Source organism: Macaca thibetana, chromosome 1 (assembly GCF_024542745.1).
Source record: "Macaca thibetana thibetana isolate TM-01 chromosome 1, ASM2454274v1, whole genome shotgun sequence".
Taxonomy (NCBI): domain Eukaryota; kingdom Metazoa; phylum Chordata; class Mammalia; order Primates; family Cercopithecidae; genus Macaca; species Macaca thibetana.
In genome coordinates, this window is record NC_065578.1 from 62,775,285 (window position 1) to 62,798,705 (window position 23,421).

Below are 23,421 nucleotides of genomic sequence, written 5' to 3' on the forward strand. Positions count from 1 at the left end.
AATGTCTATGCAGCGTACAATCATCCTGTTTTATTCTTGGTCATTGGTCCACAGAGCCGATAATTCTCTCATTTCTGTCTGTATGCGCTCATCAGGCCCAATGGCTTCTTTCCCAATTTCAGTGCTACCCACAGGGGAATAAGACTCCTTCTGTTGCTTTTCATAAATACTACAACTTGGAAATCTCTGCAAGTCAAGTTTTGAATGTGAGTAGAACCTGTGAATATGATGATACATTACTCCTATGAACATGTTACAAAGGGAGATTATCCAGGTAGGTCTAATCTAAGAAATGGGGACCTCAATCCTACAACTGCAAGGAAATAGATCCTGCCAGCAATCTGAATGCTCTATGTTAAAATCAGATCAAACTTTAAAAATTTTTAAAAGTTTAGTGTGCATACAAAGAATAGTTTACAAACTGGGAGACATCTAACCAAAAGTGGCAAGAAGCCTAGCTCACAGCAGTTACAGTGCAGCTTATAAACACTGAGGAGGAAGTATTTGATCTTCGTTACATTCTTTTTAAGGCAAGCAGAGCTGTTAAGCTGATTTGTCTATAGCCAATTGGTTTAATTTCATTCAATCACACTGTCAAGGACATTTTGTGTTTTGTTTATGTCTAGAGCAAGTGTTTCAGGGAAATAAGCATGACTTAAGTTTTGGCTACCTGGCTATGGGTGGTTGGACTTAAAATATCTAAACTGGGGCCTCTATTCTTATTTATCTTTAACACTTGGAAGCAGATTCTTCCCAGAGCCTCCAGATAAGAAGCCAGCTTGGCTCTTGACTTCAAATCAAGGTGTTCTTCCCAGAGTCTCGAGATAAGAACGCACCAAGCTTGGGTGGGTTCTTTTTTTTTTTTTTTTTTTTTTTTTTTTTTGAGACGGAGTCTCGCTCTGTCGCCCAGGCTGGAGTGCAGTGGCGCGATCTCGGCTCACTGCAAGCTCCGCCTCCCGGGTTCACGCCATTCTCCTGCCTCAGCCTCCCGAGTAGCTGGGACTACAGGCGCCCACAACCGCGCCCGGCTAATTTTTTGTATTTTTAGTAGAGACGGGGTTTCACCGTGGTCTCGATCTCCTGACCTTGTGATCCGCCCGCCTCGGCCTCCCAAAGTGCTGGGATTACAGGCGTGAGCCACCGCGCCCAGCGGGTGGGTTCTTATCTTGAGGCTCTGGGAAGAATTTAATGAAATTAAACCAACTGGCTATAGACAAATCAGTTTAAACAGGTATGCTTGCCTTAAAAAGAATGTAATGAAGGTCAAAATACTTTCTCCTTGATGTTTGTAAGCTGCTATATATCTATGATTACCAGGAGGCAACTGAACCTGGCCAAACCTTTTGATCTATAGAATTGGGACTTCTTGGGCCGGGCGCGGTGGCTCAAGCCTGTAATCCCAGCACTTTGGGAGGCCGAGACGGGCGGATCACGAGGTCAGGAGATCGAGACCATCCTGGCTAACACGGTGAAACCCCGTCTCTACTAAAAAATACAAAAAAACTAGCCGGGCGCAGTGGCGGGCGCCTGTAGTCCCAGCTACTCGGGAGGCTGAGGCAGGAGAATGGCGTGAACCCGGGAGGCGGAGCTTGCAGTGAGCTGAGATCGGCCACTGCACTCCAGCCTGCGCGGCAGAGCGAGACTCCGTCTCAAAAAAAAAAAAAAAAAAAAAAAAAAAAAAAAAAAAAAAAAAAGAATTGGGACTTCTGATCTACAGAATTGTGACACCATAAATGGGTGTTATTTTCAGCTGTTGAGTTTGTGGTAATTTGTTATACAGCAGTAGAAAAGTACGGGTCGAGTATCCCAAATCCAAAAATCCCAAACCCAAAATGCTCCAAAATCCAAAACTTTTTGAGCGCCAACATGACACTCAAAGGAAGTGCTCATTGGAGCATTCTGAATCTGGGATTTTTGGATTTGGGATGCACAACCATTGTAATGCACACATTCCAAAATCCAGAACAATCTAAAATCTGAAACATTTCAGGTACCAAACATTTCGGATAAGGGATACTCAATCTGTAATACAAGGGGATTGCATAAAGGAATGATTATCAGGAGGCAAGGAACATGGGGATCATTTTAGGTCTGTATAAGGGGCCACAGTAACCTTGTCCAGAACAGCAGACCTGCCAGTTAACTCGTAGAACCATGAACTATCATAATGAATGGGGGTTGTCTTAAACCACTCAGATTTAGACTGGTTTGTTATGCAGTTAAAGCTAATTGTTACAACTTCTGGGGTGAGAGAAGTATAGATCAATTCCTCCTAAATGAAAAGCCCCATCATATTTCCAAAGATACTGAAGAATATAGAAAGGGCATGAGATCTGAATTTGAGCCCATGACTCTTTATAAGTTATCATTTATTGATGACTTATTAACACTGGTAGGAGCTCTATATTCACTATCTAAACCATACAATTGTAAGGTAGGTATTTTGAAGGCTCGGTGAATCTATGTTATATTTTCATTTTGTGGAGTTAGATAACCTTGATTACATTCACCATTCAATCCTCAATTCTCTCTTCTATAAAATGGGCTTGATTATACTATTTAATTCACAAGATTACACTGCTATGTAAACTCCTGTGCAAATATTAGAACTCATTACTAGCAGTCCAGGGTTCAGTTTTCACATCATATTTGCCACTGAAACTCATCTAGAGTGACTACATCAACACACTGTATCTACATAACATGTACTATATCAGCATATATATCAACACTTGGTTTGTGAGAGTCTGCACTCTTAGGGGTCTGTTCTCCTCCCTGCTTGATCAAGACATACCAATTAACCACTAAAAGAATATAATTCACAAGTTAATGACAAGCTCTGGTTTTGGAATTGGGGAAGGACAGCTAATATTTTTGAAGGCCTCTATGTTTCAGGCACCAGGCTAGATGATTTACTTCTATCAGCTGACTATGATTGAATTTGTTTGGACTGGGTCATTTAGAAACCATTTCAAGTAGTTCTACTGTGAGCATGGGTCACAGTAGAATTCTACTGTGTATCCATGATTGAGAATTTCTGACATACAAAACCCCATTAAATCTCGCAAAAAATATTCCAAAATAGGCGATATGTTTATTTTACAGTAAGGAAATGGATGCCCACAGACATTAACTTTCCCAAGATCACACATCTTGTAAAGCCAAGTTTTCTGCCACTTTACCAAAATGACAGGTTTCTTGAACAGAGGAGACAATCACTCTTACCAAATTAAGGGAGATACTAAACCGAAAAGCAAGAAAGACTGAAGATTCCTACTTAATAATCAAATCCCCTTGGTTGACCTTGCTATCCCCCGTGAAACTTTTCCAGCCATATCAGTCCTTGTTTGTTGATCTCCTCACTTTATTTCTACTACACGAGTAACTGACTAATTTTGATGGTATTCATACTTATCCTTACCATATATTTCTTTCTACATTGGTCAAGTCCTCCTTGTACATTTCCTAGTTGCCAACCTGGTGCCACAGCGGGCAAATCATGGGAACAGCCCTGGTTTTGGAGCCAGACCCACCTGAATTGGCCTCCCGCATGGACTTAGCTGCGTGGCCATGAGACAAGGCATTTTATTCTTTGAATTTCAGTTTTGTAAGCATAAAAAGGGGAAAATAAAACCCATACTTTAGTAAGGTTTAGAAACACTACACTCAGTAAGTCATAGCTAAGTCACCGTCACCAATGGTAGCCAAGTGTGTGGTGCAGCAGGAAACACATGGAAAGCAGTAAGTCACATCAGACCTTTGGAGTCGATTCCTTTACCTAACTCAAATGCCCTCACATTTAGGGAGAAACAGAAAGAATTAGGACTCATGAAATCGAGCTGGGGCTGGCACTTCTGTCCCTCCCAACAGGTTTCCAGAAAGCTACTTACACACGATGCACTCGCCAAACCACTGGAAATCATTCTACTTTATACTTTTTTCCACCCTGCCTCACGTCCTTGCCCTATGAACGGGTTCCTACCCCAACCTCTGCCCCAACACTTAGGGGAGGAGTTGCGGGCCTCTTTTTACAGTGGATAGGATTCCGAAGGGGAGAGTAAATCAGTAAGGCTCCACCCATTTCACAGGAGGCCTAGAGAGGGCGCTCCCCTTTCCCCTCCCGCCTGACCTGCCAGGAGGTGGGCTGGCGCAGAGGGAGGGAACTGTCCCCTGTCCCTTTAAGGAGGAGGGCCACGCGCCGGCCGAGAGTGCGGCATAGCCCCCACCCGCCGCGCCCTCACCCCAGAGCAGCTGCAGCCCCAGCCGCGGCCGCCCCTCCGCCAGCCGAGTCAGCAGCTCTGACCCCCGGCAGCAAGTCGCCACCATGGTGAAGATCGTGACAGTGAAGACCCAGGCGTACCCGGACCAGAAGCCGGGCACGAGCGGGCTGCGGAAGCGGGTGAAGGTGTTCCAGAGCAGCGCCAACTACGCGGAGAACTTCATCCAGAGTATCATCTCCACCGTGGAGCCGGCGCAGCGGCAGGAGGCCACGCTGGTGGTGGGCGGGGACGGACGGTTCTACATGAAGGAGGCCATCCAGCTCATCGCCCGCATCGCCGCCGCCAACGGGGTAAGGGATGCGCGGCCCCGCGCCGCCGTGCCCCTTGGCGCGTGTGCGACGTGCGGCCTGCGGCGCCCTCCCTGGCTCGGGGCTGGCCGCTTCCGCGCGGTCGCCCTGGTCTCCACCTTCCGCTCCTCCCCCTCCTCCGCGTTCGCTCTTCTGGCCTGGAGGCCCGACGGAGGTAGCCAGGCTGGGGAAAGCGGCCGTGGGACCCGGCAGAGCTCCTCGCCTGACTCCCGGGGGGCGGGGAGGCACGGGCGCGGAGCCGGGCGTGACCTTGGGAGGCCCGCCCGACCCTCCGTCTCCGCCCGCCGCCTTCCCTCTCCCAGTCCCCCGCCCCTCCCAAGGCCTCTGACATTTGCCTTAACCTTGCCACCCGGGAAGATACGGTTACGACGCAGAGTGCCGTCGCCTTAAGCAGGAAAGGTTAGACAGCCGCCGCCTCGCCCAGAGCCCCCTCGCATCCCGCCCGCTCCCCTGCTATTCTCGGCTGGGACTGGCGCTTCCCGCTGGCTCGGAGCCCGACACTGTGGGGCAAGGGTGGCGAGAGCACCCATCCCCCTGGGGCGTCAGGCTGGCAGATCTCAGCAGGCGATTGCCAAGCTTCTCTTCCCGCCCCCTAGTTTGCCTTGGTTCCGAACTCCTGCCCTTTACGCGGCCTGCTTGCAGGGGGGCAGGCTTTTGAAAAATCTAGTCTTTGCCCAGTGGTGCCCGGGATCTGTTCCACCGACGGGGCTGGAGCTGAATTTTCATTAGAATGGCAACAACATACCCAAAGGCGCCCTTACGCAAGCAAGCAGTCGTGGCAGGCCAGGAAATGAACGCAACACCTTGGTTCCGCCCCGGGCCAAGGAACATTAACTGACTTGATTGGGCGGGTCCACTCGGATAGGTGAAACTTTAAAAAAAGGTTTTTCAGTAAATCTGATATATGAAAATGTGGGGCCGGGCATGGTGGCTCACTCCTGTAATCCCAGCACTTTGGGAGGCTGAGGCGGGTGGATCTCCTGAGATCAGGAGTTCGAGACCAGCCTGGCCAACATGACGAAACCCCGTTTCTGCTAAAAACACAAAACTTAGCCGGATGTGGTGGCGGACGCCTGACATCACGCCACTGCACTCTAGCCTGGGCGACAGAGTGAGACTCTATCTCAAAAAAAAAAAAAAAAAAAAAAAGAAAAGAAAAGAAAAAAGAGAATGTGGATTGATAAGTTGAGGCTATTCACTTACTTTTGTAAAACATTTCTAAGGAGTCAGAGGACCAAGTTTTCTTCCTATATTTTAAGTGAGATTTGACTTATGGCCAATTCTTCTGGAACGCATCCCCTGAAATGGATATTTCTATTCATTTTAATAGTACTTTGTTTATCTTATATTATTGACATTGAGTACTATTTGCCAAGCACCATGGTAAGCACTTCATTTCTGGGTCTCATTTATCCTCCTGCAGCTCTATAAGGCAGATGCTATTGTGGGTATCTTCAAGTTGCCAACGAGAACACTGAAGCTTAGGTAGGTTAAATAATTTACAAAAACTATAATGGCAGCACTAAGAGTCCAATATAGATCTGCCAATCCCAAGAACTTCAACATCTCCTGAGAATGAAGGGACCCTTGATCTCAAAGATCTGTTTTCCAGGCTCCAAAATCTAAACTGGGCCCTATCTACATCTGCCTCCCCGGGCCAAACATTTATAAGCATCAGTGAGGGAAGATTGCCTGGATTTGTCTACTTTGTGCTCCTGAATTTTCGGACAAGCACAAATTCCCATGAAAGAAGGACAAACAGTAGCTGTATTCCAGTAGATCCCTTCATCTCCCCATTACCACCTGTGCTGAATTTGCATTTCATTCATTCATTCAACAGATCCTGTTGAATACCATGTTCAGAGAAATGTGTGGACTAAAAGGATGATGCAGACACAAGATTTGTCCTTAAGGAGCTTACAGCAGAGTGGAAATTTTAGGTGCCAGGTGGAAATTTGTCCATTTGGGAGTAGTGTGGGGTGGGAAGGAAAGAATTAGTTAAGACTAAAAAAAAGTTCTTAAAACTTCATCACCCTTTAGCCATTGCCCTATTGCTTTTCTCTCAGCCAACCTTTGTAAAAGCTTTCTGCATTCCTATTTCTCATTCTCACCTCTAGTTTACTCGCCATTTCACTGCAATCTGGCTTCTGCCCCCTTCACTACTCCAGTAGAATTGCTCTGGCCAAAGTTACTAGTGACTTGCCAGTTGCTAAATCCATGGAATACACTCTCGGTTTTATCTTCTTTGGCCTTTCTGCTGCATTTGGCACTGCTGATTTTGTACTCTTAAAGTTCTTCCTCCCTTGGCCTTGCTTACTCTCCTGATTCTGCTCACACTTTTTGGAAGTTCCTTCATGGGCTGCACATTGACTCTTCCCTAGGTTTCTTCTTTCTTTCTTTCTTTCTTTCTTTCTTTCTTTCTTTTTCTTTCTTTCTTTCTTTCTTTCTTTCTTTCTTTCTTTCCTTCCTTCCTTCCTTCCTTCCTTCCTTCCTTCCTTCCTTCCTTCCTTCCTTCCTTCCTTCCTTCCTTCCTCCTTCTTTTTCTCTCTCTCTCTCTCTCTCTCTCTTTCTTTCTTCCTTTCTTCCCTTTTCTTTTCTTTTCTTTTCTTTTCTTTCTTTTTTTTGAGACGGAGTCTTACTCCGTTGCCTAGGCTGGAGTGCAGTGGCGCTATCAGGTCACTGCAACCTCCGCCTCCCCAGGTTCAAGCAATTCTCCTGCCTCAGCCTCCTTCGTAGCTGGGATTATAGGCGTGCACCACCATGCCTGGCTAATTTTTGTATTTTTAGTAGAGACGGGGTTTCACCATCTTGTCCAGGCTGGTCTTGAACTCCTGATCCACCCTCCTCGGCCTCCCAAAGTGCTGGGATTACAGGCGTGAGCCACTGCGCCTGGCCTATTCCCTAGGTTTCTATGCTCAGCTTGTTCTCTGATTTTGTTCACTCTGTCTACTCACCTGGGATTTTAATATGCTACTCTTTCTCTTGTGATATGATTGAGTCCAGATAGCATCTTCAGAAAGCTTTCTTGACACCCCATCCCTACCACTCTTCTTCCACCTATTAAGTGCTCCTTTCCCATAGATAATTCTAGAATAGATATATTAAATTCTAGTGAAATTATCTGTTTTTTTTTTTTTTTTTTTTTTTTTTTTTTTTTTTGAGACGGAGTCTTGCTCTGTCGCCCAGGCTGGAGTGCAGTGGCCGGATCTCAGCTCACTGCAAGCTCCGCCTCCCGGGTTCACGCCATTCTCCTGCCTCAGCCTCCCGAGTAGCTGGGACTACAGGCGCCCGCCACCTCGCCCGGCTATTTTTTTGTATTTTTTTAGTAGAGACGGGGTTTCACCGTGTTAGCCAGGATGGTCTCGATCTCCCGACCTCGTGATCCGCCCGTCTCGGCCTCCCAAAGTGCTGGGATTACAGGCTTGAGCCACCGCGCCCGGCCGTGAAATTATCTGTTTACATGTCACAGCCTCCTGCTAGAGATTAGGCTTCTTTAAGACAGGCCTGTTTTCCCTGTATCTGCAATGCCTAGGACTATGTAGCATTCAATGAATTCTTGTTTATTTGCTCTGAACGGTGGGTCACTTTTGTATTCTAGCACTTGATTTAAAGCCAGCATATAGTTGGTGACCAATAAATTTATTCACATCAAACATTTATTATGTGTTTGCTTTGTATCAGACATTGTACTTGAGGTATAAAATATTTGTGCCCTTGGGAAAGACATAGTCTGGGAGGGATGGTAGATAGGAGTCAACAGACAGCACAGTGTGTCAGGTGTTGTAATGGAGGGATATGCAGGTGTTTTTAATGTCAATGACTACTTGGGAAGGAAAGATGAAGGGAGGGAGGCTCCATAGAGAAGTGGTAGCTGAATTGAGTCTTAAAGAATGAGTTGGAGTTCCCAAAGTGGGTTTGTCGGGTAGGAGGAATTCTCGGCAGAATGAATACAAATTGAGGGAGTTTAGATTAGAAACAAATACAAATTTCTAATCTTTTTTTGTTTCATCCGCAAAGATTGGAATAATACATACCCAGAGAGCCTGTTGTGAGGATTAGATGAAACAACATATTTACAAGTACCTCACTTGGAAACTGTTCGAATGACAGGTGTGTTATTGTTTTGCTGGTATTAGGACACTAATCCAACCTGATGCAGGTATTAGCCACCCAGATGGTCTCCCACCTTCCTCTAATCCTCAACAGCCCCAACCGATATAGAGGGGTTCCATGTTAGTCAGAACCCAATTGGGTACAAATGACAAAAACCTTACTTAGATTACTCCAAGTGAAAAAGGAATTTATTGGCCCATGTTACTGAAAAGTCTAAGAGAATCCCAACGAATTCTGTAGTTGAAACTATTCCTGGTCTCTAAAAATCACTTTTGGGTCTAATGATCTGCAAATGACCAGCATTAGAAATTGAGGAGAGTTTAAGCTCACAAGTAAATAAATGTGTGCATATTTTGAAGGATGATTTATCACCACCCTAAGCAAAATAAAATAAATGCCTTTGTGGGAGCTTGTAAGTAGGGTATTCTTTGTTGTTGTTGTTGTTGTCAAGTTACAGGGATTCTTTTGTCAGCGACTCCTTTGCTACTCGTCTGTGGAAACTATGGAGCCCCTCCTCAGAATATGTATATTTTAAAATTTGAGACACGGTCTTACTCTGTTGCTCAGACTGCAGCACAGTGGCACGATTGTGGCTTACTGCAGCCTCAGTCTCCCCAGGTTCAGTTGATTCTCCCACCTCAGCTTCCCAAGTAGCTGGGGTCCACAGGTGCATGCCACCATGCCTGGCTAATTGTTTTATATTTTTTGTAGAGATGGGGTTTCACCAAGTTGCCCAGGCTGGTCTCGAACTCATGGGCTCAAGTGATCTGCCTGCCTTGGCCTTGCCTCCCAAAGCACTGCGATTACAAGTGTGAGCCTCCGTGCCTGGGCAGAGTAATTTTATTTTTAAGTGAATAAAATACAAAGCATTACAAAGGAAGCAAAATTGTATTGAAGTATAATCAAAATATTAGAAAACCAGATTTGTTATATATCAAGATACATGCTTCTTTACTGACATATTAGATAGCAAGATTCGTGGAGGATCTAATACTGCCTTACTTCAGAGTAGTGGTGAGTATAAATGATGTTTTGAGACATCTGCAATCTCAGTATTTTGAGATAACTAAATAGGATATGAAAATATAATTTTTATTGATGAGAAATTCCTAGGTAGTAGTAGTAATAGTAGCAGTAGTAGTACTAATACTGTGGTTTGCTTCCTACATTTATAATAAAAGGAAATGTTAAATTTCAGTTAGATGTTGGTGAAAATAAAGATTGTTTTGTTTATTTTGTCATTCATATTCGTGGACCCCATTGAATTCTACCCAAGGACGTCTTGAGGTGGGGGGAGGGGATGTAAGCATTCCAAGTTAAGAACCCCCACACTAAACAATGATCCTTTTTTAGTGTCAGGTGATGCCTGCACCAAAATGGGCCTCAAACACATGACCCAGAGGTTGAGGGTCTCATGTTCTCAGAGCAAACTAGTGGGACTTCGCAAACTTCGCCTTATAGCGCAGGAACTCCACTGTCTCCCACTTGAAGTAAACCACCCTTTTCTGAATTTTCATGGGGTCCATCTGCAAACACTGCTGAAGGAACATGTTTCTGGCTATAGGAGTTCAATTTCCTGAGAAGGAGATAAAAGAACACTGAGCAGGAAGGGGAAGGTTTTGGGACTCTTGGGTAGTTGGAGTTAGGTGGAGGCACCTTGCTACCTTTACTTTAAACCTTATATCCCCGGGGCAGGTATGACTTGGCAGAGAAACACCTTCAAGTCACTTTTTTTTTTTTTTTTTTTTTTTTTTTTGAGACGGTGTCTTGCTCTGTTGCCCTAGGCTGGAGCATAGTTTCAGGATCTTGGCTCACTGTAACCTCTGCCTCCTGGGTTCAAGTGATTCTTCTGCCTCAGCCTCCTGAGTAACTGGGACTACAGGCGCGTGCCACCATACCCAGCTAATTTTTGTATTTTTAGTAGAGACGGGATTTCACTGTGTTGGCCAGGATGGTCTGGATCTCTTGACCTCGTCATACGCCAGCCTCAGCCTCACAAAAGTGCTGGGATTACAGGCGTGAGCCACCGCACCCAGGCCAAGTTACTTTTTAATATGCTGTAACCACCCCCCACCTTTTAAAACAAACAAACAAAACAAAACAAAAAACACTTTTTAAATTATGGTGGGGCCAGGCACAGTGGCTTACTGCACTTGAGTGGGTCACTTGAGCCCAGGAGTTCCAAACCAGTTTGGACAATATGGTGAAATCCCTTCTCTACAAAAAATAAAAAAACTTAGCCTGGTGTGGTCGCAGGCGCCTGTGGTCCCAGCTACTTGAGAGACCGAGGTAGGAGGATCACGTTCAGCCTGCGAGGTCGAGGCTGCAGTGAGCTGTGATTGCACCACTGCACTCCAGCCTGGGGGATGGCAAGACCCTGTCTCAAAAATAAGTAAATAAATACAAAATGAATTATGGTGGGCTTTGAACAATTGTTCTCCCCTTGTTTACACTTTCTGATTTTGAATCAGCACTGAATGCCAGGATGGATAACCTATTGTCCTTTCCATCCAGGAGCATACAATCTTTTGGGGGAGATAAGACAGAAGAAACACATAGACATACAAATAACAGAATTAGAAAACATGCTGAGCTCAGAGAGAGAGAACATTTTGGACTGGGAAAGAAGTGCCTGCACCTAAAACCAATTATGTCTTGAAGAGCTGATAGTGTGCGACAGAAGACAGTGGCTGCCCTTCAGGTGGGGGACCTGCCAAGAGAGGTGAGGAAGAGGGAATAGGCAGGACTCTTTTAGAGCCAGGCACTTAGTCACTAAACTATCTTTGTTACATAAAATATTTAAATCAATTTGCTTGGGAGTTTCTCTTTCTTGGCTTCACTAATGCTCTTGGTGAAAAATCTTTTTCCTTTACTTTCTTTTTAATCAAATCTAATGCTAATGAAATTTTGTAGAATAAAAAAAGCATTCTCCCTTTTTAAGATAAAGGGTTTGTTTTGTTTTGGTTTTGTAAACAAGATAACATACAGAAGAGTGCTCTACTGTTTTAGAAAGAGTGACTCATTCAATAAATATTTATTGAACACCTACTAGGTTCTGGGAACTAGGGATTCAACAGTGAATTGAACAAAGTTTCTGCTCTACAGAGCTGTGGGGTTCTAGTTGATCCTGAGAGATGATAAACATGTCAAATGAAGATCAATTCTCTGAAGAAAAATAAAACCCAGTGAAGGGGACAGCATTAGAGGATGGGCTGCTCTTTTTAGTGCAGCACTTGTAAAGGCCTCTCTGATAAACCTCATGAGAGCAGAGACCTGAATCAAGTGAAGGAGTGAGCCATGCAGATATCCATGAAAAGACTTCCAGACACAGGAAGAGTTAGATGGAAAAGATAAACACATATAATCATTTAATATTGTAAAATTATGCCTCAGGTATATAAATGTAGCATACATTATATTGTACAAAGGGTCCCAATATACTATGACATTTTACATATAGATTATAAGTATTATTATATTATAAATTTATCTTGGGATAATAAGATGTATAATCAGCATTGATCAAATATTTAACAATAATTTTTTTCTCTCTTGGACTCTAGGGTAGAGAAAACTTTTCATCTACCCTCTTAGATTATATACTGGGGGACTTGCAAATTAAATGTAAAAGACAAATTAGCAACAAAAAGACATTTGTGGGAGTTTACAGAAAAATGTGACAGGAGGCAGTTAGACTTGGGGGCCTATATATCATCTCAGTAGGGGAAGGCGGAGGAGGAGAAGAGCGTTTGCTGGAAACCATGACTTTAGGAAAGATATATCAGCCCTTAAGAAAACAGGTAGGAGATACTGTAGTTTTATGCCAGTGTCTATTTAGTTATGGCAATAAGAGTCGATCTTCCCTGGTTGTGAAACTCCAGAGTTCCTTTGGGGCACACTGCTTTTAAGACAGATGAAGGAGTTTAGTAAAAAGCCCATTTTTAAATGACTGCGGCTCAAAATAATTTTTATGTCACAGTGGTATAGTCTGGATCCCTTCAGACTTTAGAAGAGCTTTCAGGAGAATGATTTGAGTGAGCTACACTTCTAAGAAAGTGAAGCAGGAAAGTTTGGACTGATCCCTTTATTCTCCTCCAAGTTCCCTTGAGGCCCACACAGACATAGCCAGTTATTCTGTTGACTTTGAAGCTGTGCTCACAGTTGGGATCCACCTTTGAAAAATGGCTCCTGAGTGTGTTAAGTAAGTAATGGCTAGCCGAGGGCTTCAGTTGGGAGGACTGTGGAGACTTTTCTCCCCTGGGGTCCTCAAAGGGGAAAGAAATCACAAGGGGGCAGCATAGGGAGTTGTTTGGAACGGGAGAGAAGGCTGTGCTTAGTGTTGGGATATGTGGATGGATATAAGCTGGGTTTTGTTTTGTTTCGTATTTTAAACTTCAACTGTTAGAAGTCCTCCTTCCCGTAGCTTCTCCAAATCACCACTGAGCTGATTCCCCAAGGCATAAAGAATTAACACAGTGAGTAATGCTAGTTAAGTCATGCCAATAAAGATTTAATCATGAATCAGAAACCCTTGGAAAATTATGTTTTCATATTGGAAAGGTGTTCTTTTTTTCTCCATTTGTACCCCAAAGTGTTTTGAAGGTTGAAATGCGATAGGTGGTAGGACAGAAATATTTGCTTGACTTGTCCAGTATGCTAATGGTGTTGGAACAGGGACTCCAGTCTTCTGATATTTCATCTGGTTGGTCTTTTCCATAAATAAATATATCCCAGAGCAAGTACCTCTGGGGATTGTTATAATATCCTAGTTAACAGCATGGAGAAACTGGCTTGGTCTATGTTAAGTAGGAGTTTCAGAGCTTTTAATATGTGAGTCCTGTGAGTTTGTAAAAGGATCCCAAACAACAATTTTGGGAAATACCAATCTATACCATGCTGGGTTGATAGGACCATCTATACTATACAAGAATCTTCACAGATTTAAGTTAAGTTTCTTCTTTTTAAACTGCCATTAAGGGCATGCAGGGAAGGTGAAATTTTGTTTTCATGTCCATATATACCGTATGGTTTATTTTGGCAACTAATACATGAATTTGTTCTTGGCTGCTTTGAGTGCCCGTGAAACACAGCACTCCTTTCCAGTGGAGGCACCCCAAATTCCTTCCAGTTACCCAGTCAGTACTCAGTGTTCATGGTTCTCTCCATCAAGCCCATGTGTGGCTCCTTGTGTAAACTTCAAGACAAATTATCAGGCCCCCTGTCCCCACTACATAACTATGTATAACTGTATATATAGGGAGAGAGTTACATAACTCTCTGTGTGTGTGTGTGTGTGTGTGTGTGTGTGTGTGTGTGTGTGTGTAAAGAGAGGGGATATAGTTGTATATTTACATATGTGGACCAGTCAGTAGCCATAGTAGTGTTAACATTGTTGCATTGTGCTGGCCCCAGCCATCACAGTCCTGTCCCGGCAGTGGAGTAGGTCCACAGGGAACCCTGGTTCCACCCTCAGGGAGGAACTCTATCCACCTGCTCGTGTAGCAGTGGACATTGGAGAAGGCCCTAAAAGTCCTTTTAGGGCCGTACAGCTTATGTAACCTGCTTCCTGCTGATAAAAGTTGGAGGATAAGAGGCAGGGGTGACTTTTGCAGGCCAGGCTCGTGGCTCTTTCACTGTACAGTACCTTCACAAATTTAGTAGGCTTCTGGCCTATCCTGACCAGTTCCATGTGCTGGTTATCACAGTGAAAGTTCTCACCTAGATAGTTTTGAAACCTAAAAACTTTGACTTGTATTTATTGGATGCTCTGTCCCTCCCCTGATTTCTCTATTACTGATGGTTACCTTGAGATAGGTGGAAAAGATAGGCTAGTATGAAGACAGTATCCTTAATCTGATTTTGCTGGTGGGCTAGTTCCCATTGTCTGACAGAGAATCCTGGGGAATATTTTATTTATTATTATTTATTATTTTTATTTTTTTGAGACAGGGTCTCACTCTGTCATCCAGGCTGAGTGCAGTGGTGTGATCATGGCTCACTGCAGCCTCGAATTCTCAGGCTCAAGCGATCCTCCCACCTGAGCCTCAGCCTGGGACTACAGACATGCACCACTACACCTGGCTAATTTTTTGTATTTTTGTAAAGATTAGGTTTTGCCCTGTTGCCCAGGCTGGTCTCCAGCTTCTGAGCTCAAGCAATCCACCCGCCTCGGCCTCTCAAAGTGTCAGGATTACAGGTGTGAGCCACTGCATCTGGCCCTGGGAAAGATTTTAGACACAGCCTTTTCTGCTAAGCCTGCTGTTTACCGTATAGCTGATTTAAATTGGTTCCACAAATAGTTGTCATCTCAACTCTGCGATGCCACAAATTCCTGGATTTGGGCAGCATCATTTGCAGGCCACAGTTAAAAAAAAAAAAAAAAAAAAAAAAAAAAAAAAAAAATTCCCTTAGCAGAGCCCATTAAAGCCCTTACCTGCCTTTATTTCTGTCTGCAGAATGGCCAGCCCTTGCCTGAACTCCCCTTTTTATTGTAGCAAGGGGTAGTCAACAAGCACTCATGTTCTGAGTTCTCCCAACCATTTGTCTCAAGCTACAAATTTGGTTGGCCAGGGGTCTGCCTCCCATGCTATCAGAGGCAACAAATTTTTGCATGCCATAAAAAGCATGCTGATGCCACATGTTTTAGATGCTGTTTTGGTACAGAATACCAACTTTTCTGTTAAAATATAGGTTTGGCTGCTGTTAGCAGAGTTTCCAAATAAAGTGCTTAAAGGTTGATAGTAATGGAACCCTTCCTTTCCTATCCTGAGTGTGGGCAGTCCAGGGCTGATGTGTGGCTCCATTATGGAGAGGTACCCATGCCCCTGTTCTTCTGTTGCACAGCCTTCCTTGGAGCGTTGCTCTCATCTAGGTCTGGGGTGGCTGCCCACCACCTTACCATCATGCCAGTCAACATGCCAGCAGGGGGAGAAAGATTGAGGAAGGCATACCTTTCTCAGAGTTTGAACATACCCATTGCACTCATGTCCCATTAATCAAAACTTAGCCAAGCTCACCTCTAGCAGCAAGGAGTGCTGCGAAATATCAGTCTTATTCTGGGTGTCATCTGTCAAGCTAAACATTGGGGATTTGACAAACTAAATGAAACGGAGAATTGATGTTGGGGAACAACCAATAGTTTATACTATCCTAAGCATTCCTTCCAAATTTGATGAAAATCACTGTCATTTTCAAGTGGTAGTGTTACAGAGAGAAGACAGAACTTAATTTTATATGGGCAACTAGATTTTTGGAAGAGACCTTGGCTGTCAGTTATTCCAACCCCACATTAGAAAGGAACCAAGGCACAAACATTGCCATTGTGTGAGAGTCTTAAACTACTTTATTGAGATATAATTCACATACCATATAATTTACCCACTTAAAGTGAATCATTCAATATTTTTTTAGTATATTCGCAGAACTGTACAACCATCACCACAGTCTAACTTTAGAATATTTCCATGATCCTAAAAGAAAACCCTTACATTAGCAGCCAATCTCCTTCGCTTCCCTACCCCTTCAGCCTTAAGCAGCCATTAGTCTATTTTCAGTCTCTACGTTTGCGTGGGTAGATTTTACATGGACCAAACGTACAGTTTCGGTTGCCAGGCAGGAGAAATTACATTTACCAAGTGAAAGCACAGGAGCATGAGAAGCAAAGTAAGGGCTGTGTTAGGAGCAGCGGAATTAGTATCCCATGCTTCTATGTGCCTTGTCCTGAGCATCGGAGAGTTAAAGATGTCCTCATTCACCAGGAGCCACCAGTTGAATGGGGAAGATTGACACATACAAAACCAGACAGTAACCATTAGGTGTTATAAAAGCTAACACAAAAGGAAAAAGAGATGGCCGTGGGAGCTCAGGGCCAGACTGGGATGGACGAGTGTGCCTGGGATGGGTGGTATGCCTGACGAAGGTGTCCTGCAGGAGATGAGTGTGTCTTTCTCGGCAGACTCTCTGTCCACAGCAGACCAGGCTGTCAAAAAGAGGATGCGACATTTCTCCAGGAGAATAGCTTCTTCATTTTCATGAGGGTAGGCAATCAGATTTCTTTTTTTATAAATATATTTGAACTTATATATCCAAATTAGTATCGTACCCTGCCAAATCGCCGCTCTGGGAACCGCGCGTGCACTCCAGTGATGCGTCTAGTGCTGAAAGCATTTGAAACTCCTCTATGGGAATTATCTTTCAGCCAGTCGGTTTATGGGTCACCTAGGAAAACCAGTCACATTATTTTATAGTCATGCCTCATTTTTCACCTAAAGTGATGTAACAAGATTTGATCACCCACTTTATTCATTAGACATGGCTCCAGCCAATTTTTGTCTTTTTCCAAAGTTCAAATCTACTCTCAAAGGATGAAATTTGTCATGACTGAGGACTTTCAAAGAAAGTGCCACAGACAGTAAAAACAGTTCCCCACTAAAAGAGTTAGAGAGATGTCAGCATTGTTTGAATAAATATGTTGTTTCCCAAGGTGATTGTTTTGAAGGAGATAATGCTAATTGAGATGAATTTACTCTGGCATAACTGTTTAAAGGGAGTTACTGTATTTTATACTATTCAAGCACGTTGACCTGTAGAGAGGAGCTTAGGAGACAGTTCTTGCCGAGGCAGAGTCCAGCATTCTGCTTTCTGCAGCCTACCGCAGTGGTCTGGGGTTACAGTTCTCCTCCATTTTGGTAAACATTTAAACCTGCTTTGGTGAGGCATTTAGGAGCTGTACAAAATGGGAAGGTTTGTTAAAATACAAACAGACAAAATGGCCAAATACCCAGCCCAGACTGAGGAAGAGAATCCTGTCAGCTCTAGACCACAGAACCTGAAACCCAAATGCTAAGCCAGTGCCCACCTCGAGTCTGTGAAATTGTCCCCTGACTTCAGAGGCCAGAAAATGGATCTGGGATGGCATAACTGGGTGGGGACAGGGAAAGGCCTTTTGATTTAGCAATAAAACTATTAGGTTACACCACCTCCATGGGGACTTTGAAAAATGTGTTCTGTGGAACAAGACGAAGTGCATTTTAAAGGAAGATTTGGAAATGAAGCAAAAGGGAAATAAGTGTAGAAAACTCAGATGGAATCAGGGATAAGATTGGCACCTGTCATGAAAGCCCAACTTCCTCTCTGGGCTGGGCCACACAGTTCACTCCAACTGCTTTGTGTTCAAATCCATGTCCATGAGAAAATCACTTATCCCACAGTTCGCCATAGATAGCTCCTCCATATGTAGATGTGGTATTCAAAAGAATAATCATAATATCTGCCTTGAAGGATTCTTGTGAGGATGAAATAAAATTTGCGAAGCACTTATTGTAGGGTCTGACCTTGTAAGTGGTTAGTAAAGAGAAGATTCTGATGATTCTACGATTATTGTGATTATTGCAAATACTGGGGCCATTGGAGGGCAGAGGGAGGAGACAAGAAGATGGGCCTAGGGAGGGTCTTTGTGCCTCCTCCCACCCTCACTTTTTGGCTGTCCTATCCTGCCTCTGTCCACACATTATCCCTTGGACTTTATCTGTCAGGCAGAGGTTCACAGTTGCTGTAAATCTCAGCCACAGGCCCACTGATCTGAGACCTTCACCTGGTTTGAGTCACAAGCTAGCAGTGGCTAGCTAAGGATGGATATTTCAGGATGGATCTGTGGAATGGTTACTGGGCCCAGGCCTATGTCTTGCTGCAGATGGGAAGCTGCAAGAAATGTATGCTGACATTTCTGGAAACCTCCTGGGACATGTGGATATGTTCATTTGACAAGCATTGTGAAACACTCTTTGTGTGCCAGGCACTGCGCACAGTGGTTGTGGATATAGGATGAGTAAGACAAAGTCCTTGTGCTTAGGGTGCTCATGCTGGTGAGACAGACACTCCATGGGTAGTTACAACAACATGGTGTGAATGCTAGAACAGACAGTCCCTGACTTACCATGGAATGATGAATAACAGTTGTTCAACTTTACAGTGGTATAGAAGTGATACACATTCAGTAGAAACCATACTTCGGATTTTGGATTTTGATCTTGTCTCAGGCTAGCAAAATGCAAGATGATATTCTAGGAGCAAGCCGCACCTCCCAGTCCACCATGTGGTCCTGAGGGTAAACGACCAGTAATGTACAATACAGGGTACTGTATTTAATAAATTACATGAGATCTTCCAACATTTTTTTATAAATTAGGCTTTGTGTTCAATGATCTTCCCTAACTATTGGCTAAGGTAAGTGTTGTGGGCACATTTCAGGTAGGCTAGGCTAGGCCATGATGTTTGGTAGGTTAGATGGATCAGATACATTTTTGACTGATGGTATTTTCAACTTACAGTGGGTTCCAAATGGAAGTCAGGCCACTTGGTGGCTACCTAATTTTACCACGTAACTTCAGTTCATAGTAGTGGCTTGCAAGTGAAGACTTTGAGACTTTGCTTCAAATCTCAGTTTCATAATTAACTGTACAATATCATGTATTCTGCTTAACTTATCTAAAACTGTTTTCTCACCAGTAAAGGGGGATTAATTCCAATATCTGCTATATCGGAGAATTTTATGAGGATTGAATGAAATAATGTACATACAAAGGTTTTGTGAACTCTAAGGTGCAACTCAAATATAAATTATTTGGTTGTTTTTAAAACTCCACTATTGCTTCAGGAAACTCACCCCACTGGGCTAATTCAAGCCTCTTGCCAAAAACAAATCTCTACACACAGTTTTGTCTAGTTCCCTCGAAGTCCGAAACTCAGACATGCTAAAGAATAATAAAAAAAAAATTACAGGCATTATGCCATTTTGAGACTCTTACTAGAATATCAAAATTACATCTTTTATGGTAAAATTTATGTTAAAAGTATATATAATCTTTGATGTGAGATCTGAGTTTGATTCCTGGACATGCTAGTTATTAGCTGTTTAATCTTGGGCAAATTGCTTGAGCCGCTTCTTTACTCATTTGTGAAATTAAAATAATACGTTGAGGGGTTTTGATGGGAAATACAGACACTTTAAACTTCTTGCGAAAGGTTTCCCAGCTATTACCCCCTCATTTTAACTTCTCTTCTTCCCCGATTTGCCAATGACCTGTCAAGATGCTCTACACCTGTTAGCTTATAAATTTCAGAACAGAAATGTCTTTCTTACAGAGAGTGTTTCATGCACAGAGCCTTGGGGGAGGGAGAACTTGTTCTATATAACTTTAGGTTTTCAGTAATATGTCATCAGCCTGATACTCACTTTTCTCAAAAGAACAAAGCAACCAGCCCCAAAGTAAGCAAAATTGATCCTGAGTGGCTTAAGTACTGGTTACGGTGTTTGGTGTTTGTACGCCAGGTCTACCCCTTATCGTTTTAGGATAGTGGTTCTGGTAAATAGTTGGTTGGGTACACTTGCTCCAGAAACCTCCCTGAATAAGATTTGATGGGGGTACTTTCCATCCCTGAAACATTTACTGAGCATTTCCTTATTGCTCAATACAGTGCTGTGTATTTGGGGCATGCAGCAGTGCGTAAAACAGTCTCAGCAAGTGGGCATTTCAATATAGTATGAGAAGTGCCTCGTTAGGGTGTATTGAGGGCCCTACGGAGGGGAACACGCAGGGGTGGTCAGAGGAAGCTTCCCAGGGGAGATGTGTTTAAACCAAGTCCTGAAGGATGATGAAGAGGAAGCCAGGAAAAAGTGCAGACACGGGGGTATGAAGAAGACATTCTATGTAGAGGGAGCAGCACTTGCAAAACAAGGAGGTCCTTGTAGAAAGTAAAACCACAGCCTTAGACTGTAAAGCAGGACTCATCCTAACTCCAGCATTGCAGGAACGGAAGAGGGAGGCCGCCAGTGACTCAGCTGCCATCACACAGGTCCTTAACCCCTAAGGCTTTCTTTTATATACAGGCCAACCTAAGGCCCAGTCTGGGAATTATCCTAAGGCCCAGCCTGGGTATTCTCTTATGGCCCAGCCTGGGAATTCTCTTATGGCCCTGAGGGAAGGGAGGATCTTGGAGACAGGATCAAAAAGCTATCTGTAGGCCGGGCAGGATGGCTGGCACCTGTAATCCCAGCACTTTGGGAGGCCAAGGCAGGCAGATCACGAGGTCAAGGGATCAAGACCATCCTGGGCAACATGGTGAAACCCCGTCTCTATTAAAAATACAAAAATTAGCTGGGCGTGGTAGCACATGCCTGTAGTCCCAGCTACTCGGGAGGCTGAGGCAGGAGAATCGCTTGAACCAGGGGAGGTGGAGGTTGCAGTGAGCCGAGATCACACCACTGCATTCCAGCCTGGCAACAGAGTGAGACTCCGTCTCAAAAAAAAAAAAAAAAAAAAAAAAAAAAAAAAAAAGAAAATGCTATTTGTAAGGAGGATTGGGTTGAAGTATTTGCCCAGTAACATATTAAGGCTGTCAGGAGCTGGGCATGGTAGCTCATGCCTGGCCTGTAATCCTAGCACTTTGAGAAGCCAAGGTGGGTGGATCACTTTAGGTCAGAAGTTCCTGACCAGCCTGGCCAACATGGTGAAACCCCATCTCTACTAAAAATACAAAAATCAGCCAGGCATGGTGGTGCATGCCTGTAATCCCAGCTACTTGGGAGGCTGAGGTAGCAGCATTGTTTGAACCTGGGAGGCGAAGGTTGCAGTGAACCGAGATCGCGCCATTGCACTCCAGCCTGGGGAACAAGAGTGAAACTCTGTGTCCAAAAAAAAAAAAAAAAAAAAAAAGGCTCTATCAGTTTGCTTTGACTCTTATCTTTCTTTAACCAGCAGGTTACGTGACACGTAACACCATCTGTGTGTGACCTCCTCTCTTCACTGGGGCAAGCCTTCTAACTTGGGTCAACTGGCCTGAACCCATATGTAGAATGATTGATGTTCACTAAGTTAAATTATACATTTACAGATGCAAAAAAAAAAAAATTAGACATACAGTGTGGTTGTGTTGTATCCTACTGCTCTAATATTAGGAAAGGGGCTGGGATGCTAGGTCAGCTATGACCCTCTTTTCCTTTTGTTTGCATTGGTCTCTATTTCTCTCTTACTCTCACCACTTTTCTACCTCATGTTGAGTAGCGCCATGAAGATCCCTCCATCACTCTGCCTGCAGATATCCTGGGAAGCAATGTAAGCTTTCAGCCTCAACCACGCAGACTAACCAGCTCTACTTCCTTCACTACTGCAGTTTCTAGTTCTGTTCCTAATTGCTGCACAAGACTTTGTGCTATTGAAACTACTTGGAATGCCAGTTCCCAGGCGGAGTGCCCTCTGTTGCAGACACCTTGTGCTTTGGGAATTTGTCTGTGATTAGGGGAGTAATTTTCTATTTGAGGTTGGTCTCAGGGAGGGAAACCACTCCTGACTACTGCCTGAAAACGCGCCTCCGTGCTCAGAAACAGTAATTACAGGGGTCCTTTGATGCTCTCACTTAAATATTTTAGTTACTCACACATTTATTGACTATCTATATGTGCCCAACCCCATTCCAGGTACTGAGGTTAAAAATGAGTGAGATGCAGTCTCTCTCTCTCCACACCACTGAGCAGAGGAGGAAGCTTGTTTGTACATATGGAGCCATGGCCCATGCAGGGTTATTTAGTGCTAGAAACCAAACACTCTGAAGCAAAGAAAAAGTGTAGGGGGTTGGGGGGCAGGGTAGGGGAATAGTCTACCCAGAGTGCCTGTCACTCAGAGCAGCCGCTCTGCTGCAAACGGAGTTGGCCTATTATTATTGTTATTATTATTTTTTTTTAGCACTTAGCAGTTTCCTAGGGCTGCCATCTGCCATAACAAACTGTGCGGCTTAAAACAATGGATATTTATTCTCTTGCACTTCTGGCAGCTTAGAAGTCTGGAATCGAGGTGACAGCAGGACCATGCTCCCTCTGAAGGCTCTAGGGAAGAATCTTTCCTTGCCTCTTCCTACCTTCTGGTGGTGGCTAGCGAGCCTTGGTGCAGTGTAACTTCAATCTCTACCTCTGTCTTCACATGGCATTCTTCCCTATGTATCTCTTCTGTCTCTGTCTCCAAATTTCCCTCTCCTGAATCCTGTCATTGGATTTAGGGCCACCCTAATCCAGTATGCTCTCGCTGTAACTTGATTACATCTACAAAGACCCTATTTCCAAGTAAGGTCACATCCCCAGGTACCTGGGGTGAGGACTTCAATATATCTTTTTTTTTTTTTTTTTTGAGGGGGTGGGAGTAGTGCACTATTCAACCATGACATCTATGCTCTCTCCACCAAATGCAGGTGGGTTTTGTACAGGCACCAAAGCACATATACTTTGCACTTGGGCAATAACCCTTTGGGAGTCACTTGGGATCTATTTCCTCTTAATTTTCTTCAAGTTTAAACAAATTTGATCATCCAAAGGAGCCATACATAGCCCGATGATGAGAAACATGAGCTTTGGCATTAAAACTGGTATTGAAGCCTGCCTTTCCAATTTATTGTGAGTCCTTGAGCAACTCATGTAACTTCTCTAATCCTCAGTTTCCTTATCGGTAAAATGGGAATAGTGAGAATCCTACACCACTGAGTTGTTATTAAGCCTGCATGGAAACCTACATGCAATGATATTCACTGTGCTGAGCGCTTTACATGATCTCATATAATCTTTCCAACAACTCTTAATTGATTGGTATTTAGACGCCTGTTTTACAGATGCAGAAATAGAAGCTAAGTGATTTGCCCAAGATCTCCAAGATACTGAAGAGTATCAAGAGTTGGAA

The 23,421-nt window shown here is 43.9% G+C and overlaps 1 protein-coding gene across 2 annotated transcripts in view; it reads left to right on the plus strand.

Annotated features, from left to right (window-relative positions):
- The first annotated feature begins 4,059 nt into the window (after nucleotides 1-4,059).
- Nucleotides 4,060-23,421, plus strand: part of PGM1 (phosphoglucomutase 1) — a 66,471-nt gene continuing 47,109 nt past the window's right edge. The window contains exon 1 of one of the 2 annotated variants that reach the window (XM_050756181.1): nucleotides 4,060-4,570. In XM_050756181.1, the coding sequence (XP_050612138.1) occupies nucleotides 4,325-4,570 (246 nt within the window). In that variant the 5' untranslated portion in view covers nucleotides 4,060-4,324. Of the gene's footprint in view, nucleotides 4,571-8,590; nucleotides 8,699-23,421 lie in introns of those variants that run through there. The other variant, XM_050756269.1, reaches the window with a different exon arrangement.